General features: G+C 35.8%; 1 protein-coding gene across 1 annotated transcript in view; it reads left to right on the top strand.

Moving 5' to 3' along the window:
• The window catches only part of NSUN3 (NOP2/Sun RNA methyltransferase 3), a 44962-nt gene that overhangs the window by 11986 nt on the left and 9925 nt on the right, over nt 1–23051 (top strand). Inside the window, exons 4-5 of the mRNA XM_010978509.3 lie at nt 7777–7931; nt 8681–8802. Of these exons, the coding sequence (XP_010976811.3) occupies nt 7777–7931; nt 8681–8802 (277 nt within the window). The remainder of the gene's footprint in view (nt 1–7776; nt 7932–8680; nt 8803–23051) is intronic.

The following is a 23051-nucleotide window of genomic DNA, read 5'->3' as shown; positions in this document are numbered from 1 at the left end:
TGGCACAACTTGTTGTAATAAGATTCCAGATGGTGGAAAGCTTGCTCCTCATTTGTAAAGTTGATGAAGGGCCAGCCACTGTGGAAGGAGAAGCCCTGACCGAGATGTTCTCCTCCTTGAGGAAGTCAGAGATCTGAAAATTCTTTTACAGTTATCCAAGTCATCCCTTAGGAAGTTGTTATGTATCCCCAGGGCATGCATGTTCCAGTTTGAAGACTGCTAATTTATATCTTCCTTTGAGAGCATTCCTGTTGAAATAGATTACAAAATTTTTTATGAGAACTGTGAATCCAGTGTACTAGGCATTGGCACACACATATCAGTTAACTGTATATTTAGGTGAAAACATACTGTGCATTTTCAAATTGCAGTTTAAATTCTGTTACTGAATCTTGCTATACTTTTTATGTGAAAAATCAGAACAAAAGAGATTATTTTGTAACATTTTACTGTTTTTATAATTGGAGCTGAAAATGAAATTTTATGGACTCGGGTTATAGGGAATATTTGCTTTTACCTTCACTCTGTGTTTATTGACAGTACTCTTATTTTGTTTGTTACATCAATTTTGAATGTAAAATTTTTAGTATTGTGAAAGGTGGAAGAGAAATGCCAAATTTGGATACCATTTTGAGGAGAGGGCATTTTAATCCTAGATTATCCTCATTAGTAGGCTATGAATATTTTACGTGCTTATGGTAAGGAAATTCCAGATTAGGAATCCAGAGGCAAATGGGATATATTCTAGGAGTCTGAAGTGGAAAAGAATCTTTCTGTTCTTACATCAAGGGCAATGAACCACAGGCAGTGTTCCAAGTAAAGCAGCCTTTCATCTAAGGAGGGCTAATGATAATGGCTTACTAAGAAGTACAGATGTCTTCATGCTGATGCTCAGAGCCCAAATTAGGTTAGCTACAGTGCTTGAATTTGGAATGCAGAAGCCATGCAAAAAAAAAAAAAAAAAAAAGCTTTTATAAGCAAAACTTAAAATGATGGCTCCACTAAACATTCATTTATCCACCAAATTTCTTTAGATCAGTATTGGCCTTTATTCTGGGCCAAGAGGCTCACAGCTTTGAATGATTGAAAAGCTTATATTTTCAGATGATTAAAATTAGTCTACTTCTCTTCTGGTCCAGCTGCTCCCACCTGTTGGCACAGTGAGGGATTGTCCATTTGTTGTTGTTATCCTTGTTCTGTTTTTGTCAGCATAGCATTTGTAATGTCTTGGTGTTGATAGAAAAAGATCAAACAATTCTGATTCTAAATAGAAAAGCATTAACTTTCATATAAATAAATTAATTTATTAAGAATGACCCAACTTAATGGAGTGGCTTGATCAACTTTCTTGCTGAGGGCTACATCTATCCAGGCATGAAATTCTCTTTGCTGTCATTGATACCCTTTTCACATCTCCTTAGCCTTTGGTGGTGGAAGATTAGAAGGACTCCTTTCTTTACTGACTTGATTTTGCCCTCCTGCCTGCTCCCTCAAATCTCAAGTTTTTTGCACACCCTACGGGTACCACTTTCGTCTTCCACTTCCTCTGCTAATTCCTTTCTGTTCTTCAGATTTTCACTCAGAAATCAGCTTTCACCAAAAGCCTTCCTAGAACTCCCTGCATTAGGTGCACCTTCTTTTTGGTAATAATAAAAGCCATGACCATTTTGGAACAGGTAGTAAAAAAATAAAACATAAAGCTGAGACTCCAAAATACTATTCCTGAAAAGCCGCAGTGACTTTTTCAGGAATTTGTTAAATTCACCCCCTTTCCTACTTAGATTAAAAAAAAAATTGATTTATTTTGGACAATTTAAGCATAAAATTAATTCTGCCTCAATGTAGTAAGTCTTAGTATATGTATGAAACTTGGATTGTGATGCCTTATATTGCACATTTTTAAAAGTTTAACCAATCTAAGACTTTTTCAAATAAAATCTACATCTAGACCAAACAACAGTATAGCATAAAGCTGTATTTCAACTGAGAGTTATTTTAAAATGCTGAATTGAGAATCTTGACTAAAGCTACAATTTAATGAAAAGCTGTCCTGATTTTCAGTTTTAGCAATTTAAATATTCTTTATTATAATGCCGTGTTTCCTGTCAGGTCAGCCACATTTAGTGAGTGCATATTCTGTGCAAGGCATTGGATGGCGAGTCTAGAGCTGTGAAGGATGTAGAAATAACTAAGACTTCTGTTTCCTGTGCTGTGACAAAGTAGGTATTTTAACCAGCCATCCTGCTGAAATTAACAAAAAAAAGTAGGATATAATATTAAAGGAAAACAAAATCTTTTTAAATGCATCAATGATCTCCAAATACTCAGTGGCCAAAATCTAAGAGTTTGGTAACCTTGAATGTAGATTGAGCACTGAAGCAGGCTTTTCACTTGAGAGCATCCACTTCACCTGAAAAATTTGCACGTTGATTTTCATAGCTTCTTGAAAATGTGGGAATAAAAGGCGAAGCCAGAGCCTGCCCTAGTAAAGTATCCGCTAGGAGACTAAGTTACGTAAAGCTGAGACTCCAGAATTCTATTTTTACCATGTTAGGCAAACTAGGAAGAAATTGTCCTCTCTGAGGGACTGAAAGGAATACTGTCTGTCCTCAACTTTGGTGGTGGGGGAGGAGTGGATGTACCCTCTGAAATTTTGTAATCACAAATACACCAACATAGACCATTGTAGTGAAGTTTGCTGAACACTGAATTTAAAGAAACCATCTAGTTGCGGTCAGAGAGGACTAAGAGACTGAGGACTGACCTTTGAGAGTAACAGTGGGAACTAGCATTTAGAGGAATGATGTTTTCCTTGTGCTAAGAAAAGATAACTATCATCCAGAAATATATTCACCAAAATACCCCTGAGCAGTGAAAGTGAAAGGGGCATTTTTTTAGACAAAGAGAGAGCAAGAGTATAAATTTGTCACCAACAATTTTAAAGGAGAAAGGAGAGCCATCCTAGATGGAAAATAGAAGCTACAAAAAGAAATGAAGAGCAAAGAAGGTGGAACTATATGGGGGAAAATCTAACAGTTATTGACTACAGAAGACAAAGATAATATTTTATGCAGTTAAAAAATGTAAGCCCCTATAAATCCTAAATACCATCTAATTTGGGAGGGAGTGTTATAAAAGTCTTACATCTTTTGGGAAAAATGGTGAAGATTGACTTAATTTAGATTTTTCTTTTACATATGCATGTTAAAATCTCTAAGGTTACCACCAAAAGAAACAGAATGTAAAATATTTAAACCAGAAAAAGAGAGAAGTGGAATATAAGATAATTAAGACACAGTTCTTTCCTTTGAGGCTCTTAGTGTCTGTTAGGTAAGGTGGTAACAAGGTGTGCCTTCGGAGGCTGCCTTGCCCCTGGTGTACACACCTCACAGATGTGTTTGACTTAACTTTTCCTACCACCTTTCACCTTAACGCTTGAGCCACCTGAGTTATTAACAGGCTGGGGAAACCCTAGCAAAGGCTCATGCCACCCTGCCGTCGTCTGCTGCTAATGCTGCTGTTGCCACAGACTGAGGAGCCTCCGGATGGGTGCCAGCAGGGAGGCAGAGGTCCCACACCTGCGTGTTTGCTGCATCAGGGCTAGGGACTCTGGCTACCTTACTGCTTGCCCGGAGGGGCCAGATAACACAAACCAGGGAGTCATCAACTCTTGGAATGGACTCTAACCACTGAGAGATGGGAGACAGGAAGAAGCTAGTAGATTGCTCTTCCTCCCTATTCCACGAAACCCCAGTTTCTTCCAAGGCTCAGTAATGTCAGACTTTGGGCATATCCTGAGAGACTGAGCAAAGCTGTAGCCAGCTTGATTATGAACCTTCTTATGTCTGTGCTCCCTCCTTGCATGATTTACTTCCTTTTTCTCTCACTCTTGCTTTCCTGGGATTTTACCACTTCCATGATGTAAGCTTTTGTTTTAGACTGTTTTCTAGTGATTTCAGGCTAAGACAAGTGCTTTCAGACACCTACGCATAAGCTGAATTAGTGACTTCTCCAAAAACCACCTGAAATAAACATGTAAATGAAATCAAAAAGAATGTACTACCTGTGCAAATGCAGCTTTAAGGTGATTTTCTACTCTTACCCCCTAACAAAATTGATGCCATCTCCTGAGCTCCTTCCATACGGAAATCTGGAGCCTTGGTAGTAGCAAAGGTAAGCAGTGCACATGGACAGCCTCTGATGACATGAAATATGGTCAGTGCTACAGGAGGGGTACAAATTATGTTTGAGAGATGGTCTAGTCAGTCAGGTTTGGTGGGGCACAGAGTATTGTGGTGAAATAGTTGGGAGAGGGTGGCTAAAATTGAAAGATTCTCTTGAGGTCTCGCCATTACAGACCTTGAATTAAATAAAGCTAGATGTTTGAACTTTATTTAATGGGTGATGGGAAGTCGTTGAAAGTTTTTAACAGTAGAGTGACAATGAGAAAAAGCAATATATGTATAGATATATAGATGTGTGCGTGTATACACACACATTTCTGAGCAAAGAGTTTACAAAAATTTTTCCCACTCTGCGTTAGAATTTCACCTTCAGTTAGTTCCCTAGCTTTGTTTCCCTGGTAACCTGACAGAAATTGTCACTTTGTTTCTAGGGAACATTGCTTGTGATAAAAATGACCCTGATTGGTAAAATGTATGTGCACCGGGGAAAAGAATAAATAAACTCTAGAGAGCTGATGGGGATGCCATGCTTTGGGCCTGAGTGCAGTGACTCTTGTAATTGGGCATGTCCCCCGTGGGGACCCTGCCAGCTGTGCCTGTGGAGTTGTTAAAAGAAGTATTGGCTCCTGTGGGGCATGAGGGTTTTATACCAGGACAACTCCTGCACCTGCCTGATGTGAGTCTCTTCTCGCACCTGAATTACCACCTGTGGGGACCACAGCAAAGATTTCCATTAAAGCCTTCTTGGCAAGATGTGATTTCTGTCCTCTGTCAGATGATGCCAGATATGGCCTGTGTGAATGTTTAGTTGAATTAGACCTGTAAATCTAATGGTTGAAAATACGACCTTAAATAAGACCAAAAAAACGTAGAAATTATGAAAGTGATATGATTGAATGCAAAAAAATTGTAGGGGGAGGGTATAGCTCAAGTGATGGAGTGCATGCCTAGCATCCATGAGGTCCTGGGTTCAATCCCTAGTACCTCCATGAAAAAAATAAATAAGTAAACCTAATTACTGCCCCCTGCAAAAAAAAAAAAAAATCATGAAACTTATGTATTTAAAAAAATACTACAAATAAATTCAGAAGGCAATTTAGGAAACATATTTGCAAATCAGATCGCAGATAAAGAGTTAATATTAAAAATATGGAAATACGTCTTACCTGTTAATAAAAAAAATATGAATAGTGCAATTGGGGAAAAAAAGGTCAAAGAAGAATAGGCAGTTGACAGAAAAGCAAAACCAATAATGACTAGACGAAAACCAGCTCAATTGTGTTAGAGAGCAAGGATTATATTATAGCATAACAAACCATGTCAGACTAATAGTAACACTGACTTCTTGTGGGAGTTTGGTGGAGGGACAGGGAAATGTTTACTAAAACTAAAAATTCCCCTACCCCAAAGTCTCTTTTCCTCTGGTACCATCCGTAATAATAAAACCACATTACGGAAGGACCCCTTTATGAAAATGCTTATTGACTATTATCCTTACTGACAACAAGAATGAATGCCCAACAATTGGTGATGGTTGAGTAAAGGAGGACATTTATCCTATGTGCTATTTAGCAGCCTTTAAAAATATCTCTACCAATTAACTTGGTGCTCTTGCCTTTGAAGTATTAGCATATGTGAAGAGTAAGGGACAGAAAAGTGTGTAAATATAATCTTGGGTATGTGGATAATTATATAGCATATGTATATCAGGTTGATAGTATAGGTTCCTTTTGATGGTGTATTTGGGGAGTTGGGAAGGGGGTAGATGAAGAAAAAGTGGAAAAAATGACACTACAAAAACATATAACTCCATTTATATGCATTTTATATGCAGGTATAGGCATACGGAGATAGGGTATTTTTATTTATTTAAATGTTAAATTGTGCTTATCTGAAGGCAGTGTGTTTTAGGTAATTTTTGATGTTCTTTGTTTATACTTTTAGGCATTTTAAATATGCTTGTATTTAAATATGTATTATATGAAATTTATGTTATTATGTGATAAATATATTAAAATATTTATAAATATATATTTAAGTAAAGAAAGGCAAAACAACTGTTTTATTAGGGAGAGAACCACTTGCTAAATGCCTGCTATACTGAGAAACAGCATAGATGGTGCTTAGAAGTAGTTAGGGCTCTTGAACTAAGGCACCTGGGTTTCTTGTTCTGTGAACCTGGGCAAGTTTCTTAACCTGTCTTGGCTTCAGTTTCCTGATCAGTAAAATAGAATAATATTAAAATTATCTACCTCACAGATTTGTGAAGGTTAAATGTGTTACTATGTGTAAAGTCTTAAAACAATGCCTAGCCTTCAGTAGGGACTCAAGAATTGTTAGTAATTATTATTAACATTTGTTACTACTTTTACAGTATTATGCTGCATATGTTACTAAAGTGTCACAGTTAATCATTTTTTTCTTCCAGTTTCATTGAGATATAATTGACATACAGTACTATATAAGTTTAAGGTGTAACAGTTTGCAACAGTTAATCTTAACAACTACTTTGTAAGGTACTAGCATAGGGGAAGTAAAATTTCTCCTCTGTCCTGTCCTCTTAGGGCTTCTGGCTGTGACTGACATAAGACAGGGTAACAGGAATAAAGCATACAAATGTTATTCTTTAAAATTTTATGTGTTCATGGGAGTTGCCACAGGAAAATGAAGACCCGAAGAAGTGGCTAGGCCTAAGTGCTTACATACAAGGTTGAATAAATAGTGCCCGTTGTGGACAAGTAACTGAAATATGTGGGGAGAAGAAAGGAAGAGTTATTTTGAACAAAGTCTGTACGCATTTCTCTTGGTCTTGATTCCCTGTCTCTGGTGATAAGGATATTTCTTACCTCCTGGTACAGGGAGGGTATCTTTCACATGGGAGTTCATCTCCTGCTTTCAAGAAGTAAAAAAGGTCAAATGCCATTCCAGTATCTGCTGTTATTCAGACATCTTTCACTCAAAATAATCAATATGCCAAAGCAGCATTTTTGGAGTGATATGCCCCTCACTAGGTACAGTCCTTATTTTACAGGTAAGGAAACTAAGACTCTGAAGAGAGCTAGGTGCCTTCCTCAAAGTCTCACAGCTCATAATCTGAGCCCAGATCTTTCTCGTCATAAAGTCAACAGCACTTTACATGCTTTTTCCCCACATGCCATGCACCTTCCTTTATTTAGAATGAAAGTGTTCTGTTCTGGAAGGAACTTATGTATCATTTACTCTTAAGAGTTTATGATTTACTCTTTACGAACTTCAAGAGAGAACTCTGGGGTATTGGTTGTATAGCACATCTTTAGGAATCCATATTTCTCTGAAGGTTTTCACCGTGAAAATTAAATTTGAATGAGTGAATGGTGAGAGCTTAGGAGAGGCTATGCAGGCATGACTATCTTAAATGTTTTATGAAGTGTGTGTGTGCGCGCGTGCGTGCGTGTGTGTTTTTAAACATATGGGAGTCATAATGTTTACGTCTGAGCCCTATTTCTGTGTAATTATGATGAACCAATTTCTTGCTGAAATGTATTTGATCAAAACTGGAAGTTTAACAGTTCCATTATATTCATTTCAAAACTTTTTAATCCTTTATATTTAGGTTATCTTCACTGTAACGAATACGATACTCTGAGATTGAGGTGGCTGAGGGAGACGTTAGAATCCTTCATCCCACAGCCGTTGGTAAATGTAATTAAAGTGTCTGAATTGGATGGCAGAGAAATGGGAGATGCCTGGCCTGAAACGTTTGACAAGGTACTTTTATTACATTGTGACAGACTGATGGACTCCCAGTGATACCACTGTTCTGTTGCTTTGTTGCTGTTGTTTTCCGTATGCTTCCAGACACAGCCTGATACAGTTTCTCAGTGCCCTGGGAAATGTTGATAAAGTGAGCATGGAAGCGGTTTTCTTTTGATGGTCAGCATTTCAAAGGAAGCAGTGATGCTGGGACTGGGGATTATGGAATGTTTTTATTTCCAGGTGCCTCAGAGATACTCAGGGAAAGATCAGATATTGTTTGGGTCAGTACACAAACACGTGCACTGTATTGCTTTAATTCGGTAACGTTTCATATCTGGGTATGACAGTTGAAGAAAAAGAGCATTTCAGTAAACTGAAATTGAATTATTAGTTCTTAAAAATAAATGCTGAGAATTCAGAAATATAGTAACGTCTGTTTAAAATGAGTAACTATTGTAAAAGTTCTTGCTGTAGTCATCAAAAATATGACATATTAGTGGACATTAGTAGACTTTTACTCCTCTCAAATCCCCTCCTCACTTAAAAAAAAAACCTCAAACATTGAAAGTGCACAGGAAATTTTTCTATAAAGTATTAAGAAATGTTATAAAGAACGTGGCATTCTGTATTTTCAGTTTTAAAATAACCATATTTATTTATTTGCTGTTTTTTGTCACAATTTGCATATCTTCCCTATGTACTTTGTGTCTGAGGATATATTTTCAGTGTATAGTTATATTATATGTCCTTTTTCTCTCTAGGTGTTAGTTGATGCTCCATGTTCAAATGATCGAAGTTGGTTGTTCTCTTCTGATCCTCAGAAGGCAGCCTGTAGGATAAACCAAAGGAGGAATTTGCCTGTTCTACAGATAGAACTCTTAAGGTGAGGGCTATTAATACAAATGTTTATTTTGGTTTCTAGTGTAATTTAAGTAGACATGACAAAACATGACACAGAGAAGCCCCTGAATGGAGAGTTTCCTGTGTAGGTGTCAATAATTAATCCTCCAAAGTCTGCGCCCAGACAATTCTCCACCTTTTTCCTTTTAGCTCTCATGTTGTAATGTCACCTCTGCCCCCAGCCTTGCCCGCTGGATGAAATCTCGTGTTGCTGTGCATTGTCATTTAAAGGACACAGTGATTTTACTGTGGTTTAAAGTCGTTTGCTTCTCAGGACCATCCCAAGCTTAGGGTTCATCACCCTCTTCTTTCACCAGAATATGAGCAGCCCCCCTGTAAGAGTAACTTCGGACCAGGGTGCATTTTTTTTTTAACGATGGACACATTGTTCTGGAATGAGGAAGATGCTGTAGTTCCTTGTTAGCATGTATCTCCCCTCTAAGAAATTTCTAGAAGGACATGACCACCAAGAAGTAGTTGGTTTCTTCAGAACAGAGCCATTTGGGACATCCTGTCCTGGTTTCAGAAGAGATCCCTTAATCCCTGCCTATTTAATGCTGAACAAAAATTCTTCGGACAATTTAAAATATAGTTAAATGATGCCTGATCACTCATAACTTCGTCCATGTGGAATGAGGTTGAGTGACAGTTTTGATGCACTGATGACAATGTGCTTTACTTCCAACTTCTGACTGATGCACAACAATGAACACATGCCATTGCCCACACACTACAACCAATACTACTACGTAGGCTTTTTCTTGTACCAGATCAGTAACCAGCACACACTGCTGATTCCAGGTAGCACCGCCTGGAATGCTCTCAAACACGAGACGTCGCATAGCTCCAACTCTAGGTGTTTTTTCTCACCTGAACTTTCTTGATCTGGCTGTTCAGTTAATCGCTCCTGCTCCTCTGGGCCTTGCTGTTGTTATACCTCACACCTTATAACAGACACTGAATCTTGTGATGGCTTATTAGCATTGTGATCTCTGGTTGTTTTTGTTTTGTTTTTTTTTTTTTAAGCTGTGAGCAACCAGGCTTCCTGAGAATATAATTTTTCTTCTCTTCCATGAAAATCCTTCCTTCACTTCTTTCTGTTCTATGCCAAGCTTTCTATTTTATATTCTGTCTACTGCTTTTCCTCCCATTTTGTCTCTATTCATTGTAATCTATCTCCTGTTCCCTTTATTCTTCCAAACATAAACTTATTAAAGTTACTAAAAACCCATTAAATCAACTAATGGTTATTTTTCAATTTTAATTTTGCTTGATCTCTCAATAGCATTTTTTAAATGTGCTTTATTATACAACTATTAAATGGCAACATTTTTCATTGTAAAAAGTTCAGAAGCTACAAATGAAGCAGAAGGTCCCCATGACCACAGACCCAGCTAAATATCAACTTTCTTCGCAGCATTAACTGTTGGTCTTAAGTCTGTGGTATATTCTTCCAGACTCTTTCTATGGCTTTTATTACAATTATATATCCATAGGGAAATACATTAAAAAAATAGCTGCTGTCATTGTATATACATTGTTCTAAAACTGGCTCCTTTTTGTGCTTAATATTTTTTAAAGCCTTTTTCTGGTAAACCTACTTTGTTCTCTTCAATTTCCATGAAATATTCAATAGAATTAGTCTTAATATCCTATTTAGCCCTCTATTTTTGGATTTTTACATTCTTTTTTACTTTTACAAACTGGTCTTTAATTTGTCTCATTGCACACACATGCTCACATTTTTTTTTTGATTAAATATCAAAAGTGGAATTAAGGATCAAACATTTTAGTAGATATAGTTTATTGAATTTTACTCTAAAATGACCAGTCTACATTTTCTGTTGCACTTGACTTTGTTGATAGCTTGTTCCTTAAAATAGTCCCTTCCCTGATTTTTGTCATCATATGCTTTCCTGGTTTTCTTCCTACTTATTTTCTTAATTTGCTCTTAATCAGGTCATCCCATAAATTTTGGGTTTCCTTAGGCTGCTGATGTTGGCCCTCTTCTCTGTCTGATGGTTTCAAATGATAGATGATGCTGCTTCCCAATTATGTGTCTAGGCTCAGCTCTTTCTTCTTAGCCTCAGACCTGTATATCCAATGCTCTATCAGAGATCTCCACTTAGAAGCTCCTCAGATATATAAGACAGAATTTGTTGAGAGGGAACGTGTAATTTCTAATGCTCTCCTGTCCCTGACCCCTGCCAAAATCAACAACAAAAAATCAGATAGAAACCCCATCAACCTGCGTCTTTTCCTCTCTTCTCCATCTCAGCAACTGCCATGGCATCATGCACTTGCCTATGTCAGAAATCCACCTCCGAATCCTTTTACATCCAGTCAATCACTAAGATGTTTCAATTACACCTGTTACATATTTCTCAAGTCCATTCAATTCTCTCATCCTTAATAATGTAACCTAAGCCACCAGTATCTGTCACCTAAAGCACTGCAGCTGGCTTCTGACTGCCCTGCTTGTCTTCAAGTGTGAGCTCTGTACTTCAGTCTCCACAGTAAAGCCAGTCTGACCTGAAATGTAAATCCGATCATGTTATTCTCCTTTTTGAAATCTGCAGTGTTCCCCATTACCATTAAGACTTAAAATTCCTTAGTATGATATTCAAGTCCCCTTTGAATGTGGTTCCTTCTTCACTAGCTTCACTGTCTCAGGACTCTTGCCCTGTGTTCCAACTGAGCAGTTTCTCAGACTCGCCTTATGTTTCTGAGGCCCGTGCATTTCCTGTTCCTTTTGCTTGAGTTCTTCATCTAACTCATTCTCCCCTTCCTCTTGGCTAACTCTACTGGTTCTTCAAGAATCAGCTCTGAGATCTCCTTGGTAAAGCCTTACCTGACTCACTAGGACTGGGATTGATATTCCCCTCATTCCCCACCCTCATTTACAGACACATTGATTGTCAGTTCCTCTACTTGATATTTGCCTAGTACTTGTCTCTTCAAGACTGTAAGCCCCATGACAGCAGGGATTGTCTTATTGTTTTTATTTCCAGTATGAAGTTTGGTGTCTGGCATGTAAAAGGGGGTCAGTAAATAAATGTTCAAAAACACTAAATTACAGGGGATGAGTATTTAGAATTTATATTAAATTTATAGTAAAGTTAATCAGACAAAAATAATGACATAATCATTATTGAGCTGCATGGTAATTAGGCATAAATGTAAAGCAATTCACACAGTTTATTTTGATTAGTATTGCTTTTACATAACCAAAGCATGGGTTTAGTTTTTGTTTATTTTTTCCCCACTTAATACATTTCCCTTAACATCCAGTGTTTCAGTCATCATCGTGAAGATCATACATCTATGTAAACCTCCTATCTGTACCGTCTTGTGCCCCAACAACTGAGGCTCTTCTAAAGTGTCCACCTCTCTCTCTCATCATCTTTCTCCCCAAAGAAATGGCTTTAGCACCACATCACTTTAGTAGCATATTAACAGGGTGCAAAATAGACATCTCAGTCATGAGTATAGGCTTTCATGTGATTACATGTGACTGGGAAAGACCATCACATCAGCCCCCTCTCAGTCTTTTCCTTGAGCAGCTGCTCTGCATTCTCTGCCTCTGATGCCTGGTCTGTATGAGAGGTTTTGGAGCCACTTGAAGCAGCTGAAACTCTGAGCCCCTTGGCTGTGTGATTATGATGATAAAGGGGAAAGAGCCTGATACACAAGCTATAGTCACAGAAAATGGTTCCAATTCCCTGACATCTACAAATCTGGGGGTTAAGAAGATAAAGGAAAAAATGATAATGCCAGCCACAGTCTCTCTTTTATCTCCTGCCCCTGACTCCAAAAAAATAAGAAAAAAGGCTATAGTAATTTTCTCATCAGGAATGTCTCTTTTACTATATCACATGCAAAGAAATTTCTCTTACTTTCTTCCAAATCTTCCTCATCTAGTTATTGCCTTACCATCCTTTAACAAAAGACAGTCCTTTTATTCCACAGTAAGGAATAAAAGATTTTAAACGCAAATACATGCAGGAAAATAAATGGATTGACGTGTATGAGTTTGAGTCAGAGGTGTAAAGTATTGATAGCGGAACCTTATTTGCATTTGCAAAGACAAATTAGAAAGCAAACAAGCAAATATTGCCTAAGCTGAGCTTGTGGACAGAAGATGGAACTCAGAAGGGAGAAAAGAAGTAGGAAGGACAGCTGAGAGGCAAATAAGGAAAGCTTTTTGATTGTGCTATTTTGTCGAAGACTGGATTTGTACGTTTCTGCATTTGTCTGCTGACAGATATGGTGTTCAAAGGTATTTTATGCCTTCAGTGGGTTATTACTCATTCACCTTACCAGAAATCATTCATATTTACATTAAATAGGCAGCCTGCATAGTGTTCATAATCTTACCTTTTAAAAACTCAATATTCTCTTACTAAATATGCTCCCACCAAACATTAATCTTGCACGTTTTCTTGATTGTGATACTTCAATGAAATCAATGCTTTATTTAATAGAAGTTTCTTGATGTTAAGTTTTTTAAAAGGAGTAATATCAGCAGATATGTAATAGTTTTTAAAAAATTCTTTAAAAAATGAATGCATGTATATAATTATATATTACTGTATATAATCGTAAAAACAGTAATCTGATTTTTTTAGCATGAAAAGCATATTGGAAGGCACAGTGAAGACAGAGATCCCATATAATTTTATTGTACACTTATTGAGGACTCTTTAGCTTATTCATGTGGAAGTGGAAAAAGTAGAATCTTCTATTAAATACAATATGATGTATAAGTTATATACAACTCTCTCACACATCTGTCTCCAAACCCATTTTCAAGAAGATGAGAATGTGGGACAAGGATGTGAAGAATAATTGAGTATAAACCAGTTCTATTAATGAAATGTCATTTGAAAGTATACCTTTGTTATAAGTTCTCAAAATAATTTCTGAGACCATTCATTTCTGTCACGTACTATTTATGTGCACACTATGTAATCAGATTCTCTTGCTTGCCTCATTTTTATTTCAATATATCAGGAAAAATAGAGTGGAAACATATGCTAAAAATAATATACACATAGTCTTTTTAGAAAGTGGCTATGATGTTTGTGCAAGAGAAGTTTACATGATTTTTAGGTGGGGAAGTACCTGAACTGAAGAGTATGATTTATAACAAAAATATAGGTATCTTATTGCAGTAATGTATCATGTCACCCATTTCCTCAGAGGAAATCAATCACGTTTAAAATACTGACCCCTTCTGGTTTTCTTTTTTCATTACTTGATAGGTGAAATCCAATTTGTGAACTCATTGAAAAAAGCAGCTTAGATTATTTGATAATGTTTTGAAATTTTGTATAAATCATCCAGGTAACAGTCCTTAAAGAGTGTTACTCTTACAGAAAGAGTAGTGTTTTTAAAAAAGCATTTAAAAAAACCCTGCAACATCTCTTCCATCATGCTGTTGAGCTGAGGAATACCTAGTGACTGTGGAGCATGGGTCTTCATCATTCATCAATGTAGTGACCAAAAAGGTGATATGCTCATACTGGAAAAATAATATTTGGACATATAGTTCTATCAGAATGGAAGAATTTCAGCACTGTTTCAGCTATGTGCATATTTTCTTTTTAAAGTTTAACTAATTCACTTAACTTTGCATCATATGCTGAGTCATATGTTTGGAATCCAGAAAACAGAAGCCAGCCACTATGAATACTTCGACTGTCGCTGCTACTACTGATTTTCTTTCTCATTCTTCTCTTCCTCCTCCTCTTTCTTCTTTTTTCTTTAAGTTAGGTGGCAGGAGTCAGAGGTTCTGAGAGGAAAAATCTGTAATTTGGGCAAAGTACATGTTTCTTTTCAGTAAGAGTTTATAGATTAAAATATTCCACATTAAATGAAATTGTAAAATGTTGAGGAGTCATCCATAGCTAGAGTTTGTAGCTATTGTACTTTCAACCATAAAAATGTTTCAAGGGTAGATTGACAGTGTAAAATACAGTCTTGAAATAAGAGTTTATCAGCATTTACTAATTTATCCAACATTTATTAAATACCTACTTTGTGTCAGGAACTTTGGTAGGCACTAAAGATACTAAAACATATATGAAATGACTCTTGTTCTCGAGGTCCTCAGGGCAGTTATCATAAACTATGGTAAGAATGTGGTAATAGAGAGAATAGTTAGGGTGCAGAGTGTGCAAAAGGGGGGACACCTAACTTTGCTTGGGTTAAAGATGGGGTGTGGGCTTAAGAAGACATATTTTTCAAAATAAGCGACAGATAAATATTTAAAGTGAAGGTCTTTTGCTAATAATTTGTCCTAATCATGAAAGTAATATATAAAAGCATTATATATAAGCATATATATATGTATACATATACTTATAAAAGCATTTGGAATATACAGAGAAATAAAAAGAAGAAAATAAGCAATCCATTGAAAGAAACTTATTATTTGGACTTATTCCCTTTGACTGTGTGTAGTATTTATAATGATGGAAATCATAGGAATATGTAATTTGGTATCTCTTTCACTGAATTTATTATGAACATTTTAATTATTAAATAGTTTTTGAAAACATACTTTTAAAATGGCTACATCATATTAAATCACTTGTTCATTCATTCATTCATTTATTCAGGTAGTTGAGTATCAAAGACTGCTCTTTTTAATGACAGAATATTGTTATTGCAAGAAATAGTTACAAAAACATGTCCTACTGAAAATTAAAACATAAGGTTTTTTGATGATCCAGGCAAGAGCTTGATAACTCTTTGGGGAAGAAGCTGGCAGCTGGCCTGTGAGCCATTCCTCTTTTGATTTCCAAGGAGACACTCCCACAGAAAGAAAAAAGGCAGGTGACCCAGTTAAACATGTTGATAACTGACCTCCTTGGTAAATAGATTAATGAATTTTGCTAAGAGGAGAGCTCTTACTTATGGCATACTTTGAGCAGAATGTCCCTGGTTTAGGATTTCCTGTGGTAAACACAACCTGAAATCTATAGATTTATGAGGCATGGCTTCCTGAAGAATATATGTAAGCTGTTCAGCTCCATAAGGTGTAATGGAGATGTGACAGAACCTAAATGCTCCCCATTGTGTGAGGTGACCTATCAACTTGCTTACAGAAATCATCTACTATTCTGGGCTAGAAAACATTCTGAGCTAGAAGCAAGACTTAGGAAGCCACATGGATATCCCTGCTTCTTTTGTGCCACTCGGTTGCTTATATACTTGAAATTATTTTGCTAAACTTGATACTAGGTAAGATCTCTGGTTTATGAGAATCTGATTTGACACTACTGCCAGTTGTGTAGGCTCATCCGTAAACACCAGCCAGCCACCTCTGATGAAGCTAAGTTGAGGAACATGATTTGGACCTTAGTCCAAAGTGCAAGGCTCTTATTCCAATCCCACATCTAAATCTTGGGAATCAGTCAGCTCATCCAGCCAGCTGTTAGAAAGTAAGAGCCTTCCCCCTTATATCTTCTGCTTGGAAACATAATTAAGAGGATAAACTGTTAGGACCCAAAGCGCCAGAGCTCAGGCAGGTACAAGAGAACAAAAGAGGCAGTGATATTCAGGTATAGTGACTTTTTCCATTTTGGCTCCATACACTGTAACTACAATAGCTAGCACTCATTGACTACATTAGCTACTTTTCTCCTTGTTTGAAGGCTCAAGTAAATAGGGAGAGAGAGTCTTGAGTTGTCCACAAAAGCAAAATGCTTACCTCTACCTTGTGGGGAGGGCAGGACCAGGAGGAATCTTCTCCTTCACAGAAACATGAGGCAAGCACGGTGATGGTTGTCCCCGAACTGTTTGTTCTTTCTGTAAGTATTTTTTGAGTACCACCAGGCACTAGTGGTAAACAGGGCAGATTTAAACCTTGTTTGACTTGGCTACAGTTATTTTTGCGAGTAATTAACTGTCCATCATTTCTGAATCGGGAGTCTCGTGTCTTCTACCAACATCCGTGAAACTGATGGGCTAACTTTTGAGCCTACAGGCGGGGTGAAATACCAGCTCCTTCAGTTTTCTTCCTTGTAGTACAAATATCTTCTCCCAAATCGTGGCTTGCCTTTTTACTCTCTTTGGTGTGTTTGTTTGTTTTTTACAAAGAGAGGTTATTACTTTTCATACCTATATTTTTCTTTATGATTAATGCTTTCTTTTTGTCCTGTTTAAGAAGTCTGTACTTTTTCTAGTACTCTGTAGTGTTACTTCTGTCATAAAGCAAATGTCCACATTAACATGGGTCTGATTTTATTCCATTTAATTGCTTTGTCCTTGAGCTAGTACTACATTAACGTAATTACCGTAGAAATAGTATCATAATATATAGGTAAAAATCTTCCCTTGTTTTTTGGTTTCATTTTATTTTGTTTGTTTTGTTAAGAGCATCTTGGCTATTTTTGACACCTTTGCATTTCTATATGTATTTTAGAATCAGCTTGTCAAGTTTCATGAAAAACTTGTTGAGAGTTTGATTAGAATTCTATTGTCTGTTTAGAGAGTTTAGACATTTTCCCATTATTTCACAATATTGGTAAATTTATTAACTCTAAAAATTTGTCTATAGTTTTTTTGGATTTTCAACAAAAGCTTTCATAATTCTGTAATATATGGAAATATATATACGTAAATTTTTCTGGACTCTGGTAATATTTTGCTTAGGATTTTTCCATTTATGTTCATAAGTAAGACTGGCTTATAATTTTTTGTTCTTAAAATATTCTTATTAGAGTTCAGAATCAAGGTTATTGTAGCCTCATAAAATGAATTGAAGCTCTCATTTATATACTCCAGGATAGTTTATGTAACATAGCAGTTACTATTTTTTTCCTTGGATATTTGATAGAACCTGCAATTGAAGCCATGTGGGCCTGGAGTTTTCTTTGTGGGACGAATTTTGACCATTGGTATAGTTTCTTTAATGGTTACAAGATACTTAAAAGTTTTCTCTTTTTTTTTTTTTAACTTTTAACATAATTTTTATCTTTAGAAGTTAAGGAACTTTATGAATATAATCAATATAAAACATGTAAAATACTATAAAATAATAATGACATTTTAAATACATATTCATATGCACAAAGAGGCAAAATTATTTATTTTTAAATTTCCAAATATAATCTATTAGCATTCTCATCTGGAGAAGACTCCATTATATGGAATATTGTTGATGACAGAACACAAATATACTACTTCATTTTAAAAGTTTTCTCTTTCTTCTTGAATAAGTTCCATGAGTTTTCGAGTTTCTGTTTGTTTGTGTTTTTAGTAATTTTTCCATTTCATCCAAGTCTACAAACTTGTTGACACAGAGTTGTGCACAATATCTCGTCATTAATCTTTTTAATACCTGCAGGATTTATAATGATGTCTTTTATATTTGTTAATCAAATTTTTATCAAGATTTAGCATTTGAAACTTTGTTCATTTTTTTTTTACTGTAAATTTGTTTTCTTTTTCCAAACAATGGGGTTTTCTGGTTTTCTTTCTTATTATTTTCTTATTTTTATTATGATCAGTGAACATATGCTGTATTATGTCTGCCCTCTGAAATTTATTTTGACTTGCTTTATAGCCCTATATTAGGTTAGTTTTTGTAAATATTTTATGTTGCTTTGAGAAGAATATGAATTTTACATTTGTTTGTTAGTACAATGTTCTATATATGTCCATTTGATGAAGTTTGTTAATTTTGTTATTCAAATCCTCTATGATATTACTTTAAAAAATGATTCTTCAGTCAATTATTGAATGAGATGTATATGATTTGGATTGGTACATTTCTCCTTGCAGTTCTGTCATGTTTCACTTTATATATTTGAAGGCCATGTTATTAGTAGCATACAAATTTCATTTTGTTAATGGTTTTTGTACTAACTTCAGAAAGTTTAGGGGCCACCCTTTTTGGCTATTAAAAAGTATGGCTCTACTTAATCTTGAGCTCGACAGCACTGTTTCTATTTGTTTTAATTGTCTGTGCTTTTGAATAATATTTAATTTGAATAGCTTATTCTATAATCTAACACAACTATTAATGTATACAGTGGGGAGCTGCTGAAGTATTTTTAATAATGGAATGACATGATTACATTTATATTACAAAGATTTATAGATTCTATATGAAGGATGGATAGAAGGGAGCAAACAGAGAAAGGAAAGCTAATAAGGAAGTTATTGAAAGTTTCAAGTGATGATTATCAGTGGGTTAATGTTAGAACACAAAGGCATTCAAAAGATGATACTTAAGCATTTTATTAACTCATCATAGTTGAGTCAGTTTGTAAAATACCACTGTTGTTAGCAAGAATTTAAATTATTTTTTCTTAATAAATTGAAAAGCCTCTAATGGATAGCAAACATAATGAAACTGAGCAAGTAATTTTAATAATAAGTATATAATAAGTATTTGAAAAATGGGAGCACATACATTTTTCTATTTTAAAAATGTTGAATTTTTTTTTTTTAATTTCTAAATAGTGACAGAAGAGTATAGCAGAGGATGATGTGGCTATTTTTGACTTGGGAGGAAGTGCTTCTTTGTCATTTGAGTATTCCTGATTGTCACTTGTTGATCTATGTTATTTTCACCTCTCCTAAATCTTCTGAATCATCTTTCTTCTGGGAACAATGACTTTTACAATCCAAAAGATTTGACCTGAGGCTGCGAAGGCGAGATTAGACCAGCCTGTCCATCAGGAGCCTCTGTGACTTTTTACTTCCATCAGATTGATTTTCCTGGCAGTTGGCCTCATTCTGACAGTCGCTACAGGTATCTGAACTTGCCATGCTACTGACCTAAATGGAGTCACTAAAATGCCTTTAGTAAACTTTATGGGCTTTTAATTCTTTTATAACCTGGCCACTACAGGAGTCAAATGATTTCATTCTTTAGTAGGAGATAGCTGTTGTCTTTCTCCAGAGAGTTATTTGCAGGACAGTTGTTTTCAGACTCTACTCTGTAAATATATAGGGTTCCTGTAGCATTGTTTTAGGAGCATTATTTTAGGTCTTGAGGGATAATCCGGAGAGCCTCTTAGTTCACCACAGCAAATCCAAGTAGAGCCATAGTCTTTCCATCCGGTTAAACCTGTAGGATTTTATTTGAAGGAAGTTTCTGGTTCCAGAAAAAAAAAAGTCTGAAAAACTGCTTTTAATCAGTGATAAACGATCTGTTCATTTTGCCATGGGCCAAAATCAAGTCAATTCTGGTGGTTTTCTTGAAAGCTTTTTAGTTCTTTTCCCTTGTATGAGTGAAGGGACTAGATCAAAGACCCTATCTTAAAGTTAGGCAGGCCTAATGTGGTCTGTCATCACTCTTCTCTATTTTAAGCAACACAGAACTGGTTTCCTTATGTTCAGTCTCAGCAGAGAGCTTTTAATTCCTAACCCATCCCCCATACCCATCCTAATGAGGTAATTAACTGTTGAGAAGATGTACTAAACTTGTACATCTTATCTTGTACAAGTAGAAACCGATAACAAATTTGTTAAAACTTGTCATTTGTAATCTATTTCATGGGTGTTTAGTGTCATTGCTCTACTGGTACTATGTAAAAAATAATCTCTTCTTCAAGGTAAAAACTTACTGCCGGTAGACAGAAGATATTATCAGCATAGTTTTGTTTCTTAGGCTGACAAAGGAATAGCTGCTGGATATGGTGTCTCTGAAAGTAGCAATCTCAGTCATGTTTCTTTATCTTGAATTTACAGAACTTTTTTGATAATAAACAGTTTGATATCTAGAAATTTGATTACTTACTGTGAGCACAGTGAAGATTACCCTCAAGGCTTGTAAAATAATACTTTTAAAACTGATGATAGCACTGGGTAGCTATCAACCTAGAAATATCTGTGTTTTAGATGCTTATAGTACCTGAAACTTAATTTTGCATCTGCGTTTATTTGATAGATTGTACATGGACTTCAACTTTTCACCTTAATGTTTTCTTTGATTGTAGTACATAATAGTGGTAGGGTTTTTTTATTTGCTTTCTTGCCCAGACTGCTGCTTGCCAGCAGAAGTAGTAAACTGATACAGAGTGATATGTTGAGAAATAAGCAGTGGGAAAATGAAAGAAATGGGAATTGCTGAAAAGGTACAAAAAACGAAAAATTGGAAAGGAATACTAGAAGCCAACAGTGTAACATGGAAAAAAAAAAAAGAAATGGTAAGAAAAAGTAAATGAAACAGAACTCCCTGAAATGCTTAAAGGAAGAAAAGATATGAAATACAGTGGAATTAAACATTTAGGGTTGAGGGCAGACAAAAAAGGGAACAATTTAGACATAAAAATTTTGCAGAACTCGTAACGGTTAAAAGTATGTTTTTGTTTTTGTTTTTTTACCATTTTTAAAATTATCTTGTAGTAATTAAATGTTTCTATTTGTATAGCAAATTAGGCTAATATATTTTTTTAAAGAGTAGATTTATTTTCTTCCTTTTAAATCAGTCTTCCTGCTCCCCTCCCCCTGGCCCCAACTTCCTTTGTTAGATTTCCCTTATGGTACTAGAAAAGCAGTGTCAGGGATTACATTCGTTTTTTAAATATGTCTTAACAGCATTTTTGGTACCACATATTTTAACTTTAAAATAGTGATCATGGTTTTCTTTAGAGTCACATTCACTTACTAGAAGTTACCAAACTGTTGCACTCAATGAGAAATGACAGCACAATTGCTAAGCAGTAACATTCATTAACAGATTATTTTTCCTTTCTATAGGAGTTATCTGTTGATGGCAAGAGGAAAAATATTTTTTTCTCATTTTTATAAATTACTTGTTGGCAAAAGCTTTATTTTTTCTAAATAAGGCTTCTGGCCTCTATCATTTCCATCTGTTCTATAATGTGAGAGTTGTAGGTTGCTTGAGCTGTTCCCTACTCAGACTTTTTGAGCATTAGTTGCAATTCAGTATATTTCTTTGTTTTTCACTGGAAAGTTCTCTGATTGACCCACCTCTTGATTAAGGTGACATTCATTCACTTATTTAATAAGCAATTTTTGAGAGTATACTTTCTAGTTATGTAATATATAAAAAATACAAAACGAATATAGCATAAACCCTGTTTTCAAGGAGCTGAAAATTTCTTGCTTGGGAAAAACAGAAGAGGGAGGAATTCCGTAAGGAATCAGTGAAGGTTTCAGAGACTATGAGCTTTGAGGTGTGTCTGGAAAGATGAATACAAGTTCATCTGCTCAAAAGGAAACTGAAAACTAGTATATGTAAGCATTAAAACCTAGTAAACATCTAGAAAAATGGGACAAAGAATCATCATGGATCTTCATGATTATCAGAGATCCAGGTCCTGTCTGTCTTTTAACTCATGATCCAGAGTGACAATTCCAACTCTTACTGCTTAATCTGCATTGCAGCTGGTAGGAAGGAGCACACCTCACATTACTTCCACGCACATCTTACGGGTCAGACTCAGTCATCTTTAGTGAAAGCCAGTTTAGGAAATTAGTCTTAGCTAATGTCCAACTAAAAATTCCATTACTACAGAAGTGAGAGCAGATATTGGAGAACACATAGCAGTGTCTGTCACAAGCTAGAAACTCCTTGATCAAATAACAAAGTATGCAAAGAAAATTAACAAGAAAATCCTTCAGTGAGAAAGCCAATATGAAAGATTTTACAGTAATCAAGAAATAGATGACAAAAGCCTTAACTAAGTGAATGGGAAGGGAATAGAGATGTGTGATCAGATTTGCAAGATATTTTCAATAGAGAATTAATAGAATTTGGTAGTTGATTGGCTCTGGGATGGGAAGAAAAGGAAAGTGCCGAGGACAGCTGGTTAAGAGTATGAGCTGTTTAGAGTTTTATTGCAAAGATTTGAATCCTTGTTTGGACCCTTACTGAGTGGCCTTGTACAAGTTGCTTAAACCTCTTGCCTTAGTTGCCTTATCTGCATAGTGAGAATTATAATAATTCGTGTCCCAGAACTTAATTGAAAGATTGAGTGAGATAACATGTGTAAAACATCTAACTTTAGGGAAAAAGATAAACCACGGATAAAGTTATAGGGAAGACTGATATTTAAGGGGTAGGAAGAAGAAGAAACGTAGTTAAGGAGGCTAGAAGGGAACTTCAGAGAAGTAGGAGATGACCAAAAAAAGAGTAGTGCCCAGGAAGACAAAGTGGGAGAAAGTTTCTTAAAGTTGAGGATGAATGACAGAATCAAATAGTGTGATGAGGTGAAGGCTGAAAATAAACCTCCTAACTTAGGCTAG

This window comes from Camelus dromedarius, chromosome 2, assembly GCF_036321535.1.
Source record: "Camelus dromedarius isolate mCamDro1 chromosome 2, mCamDro1.pat, whole genome shotgun sequence".
NCBI classification, from domain to species: domain Eukaryota; kingdom Metazoa; phylum Chordata; class Mammalia; order Artiodactyla; family Camelidae; genus Camelus; species Camelus dromedarius.
The sequence above is the reverse complement of the archived record's forward strand: the minus strand, read 5'-3'. Positions and strand labels throughout refer to the sequence as shown.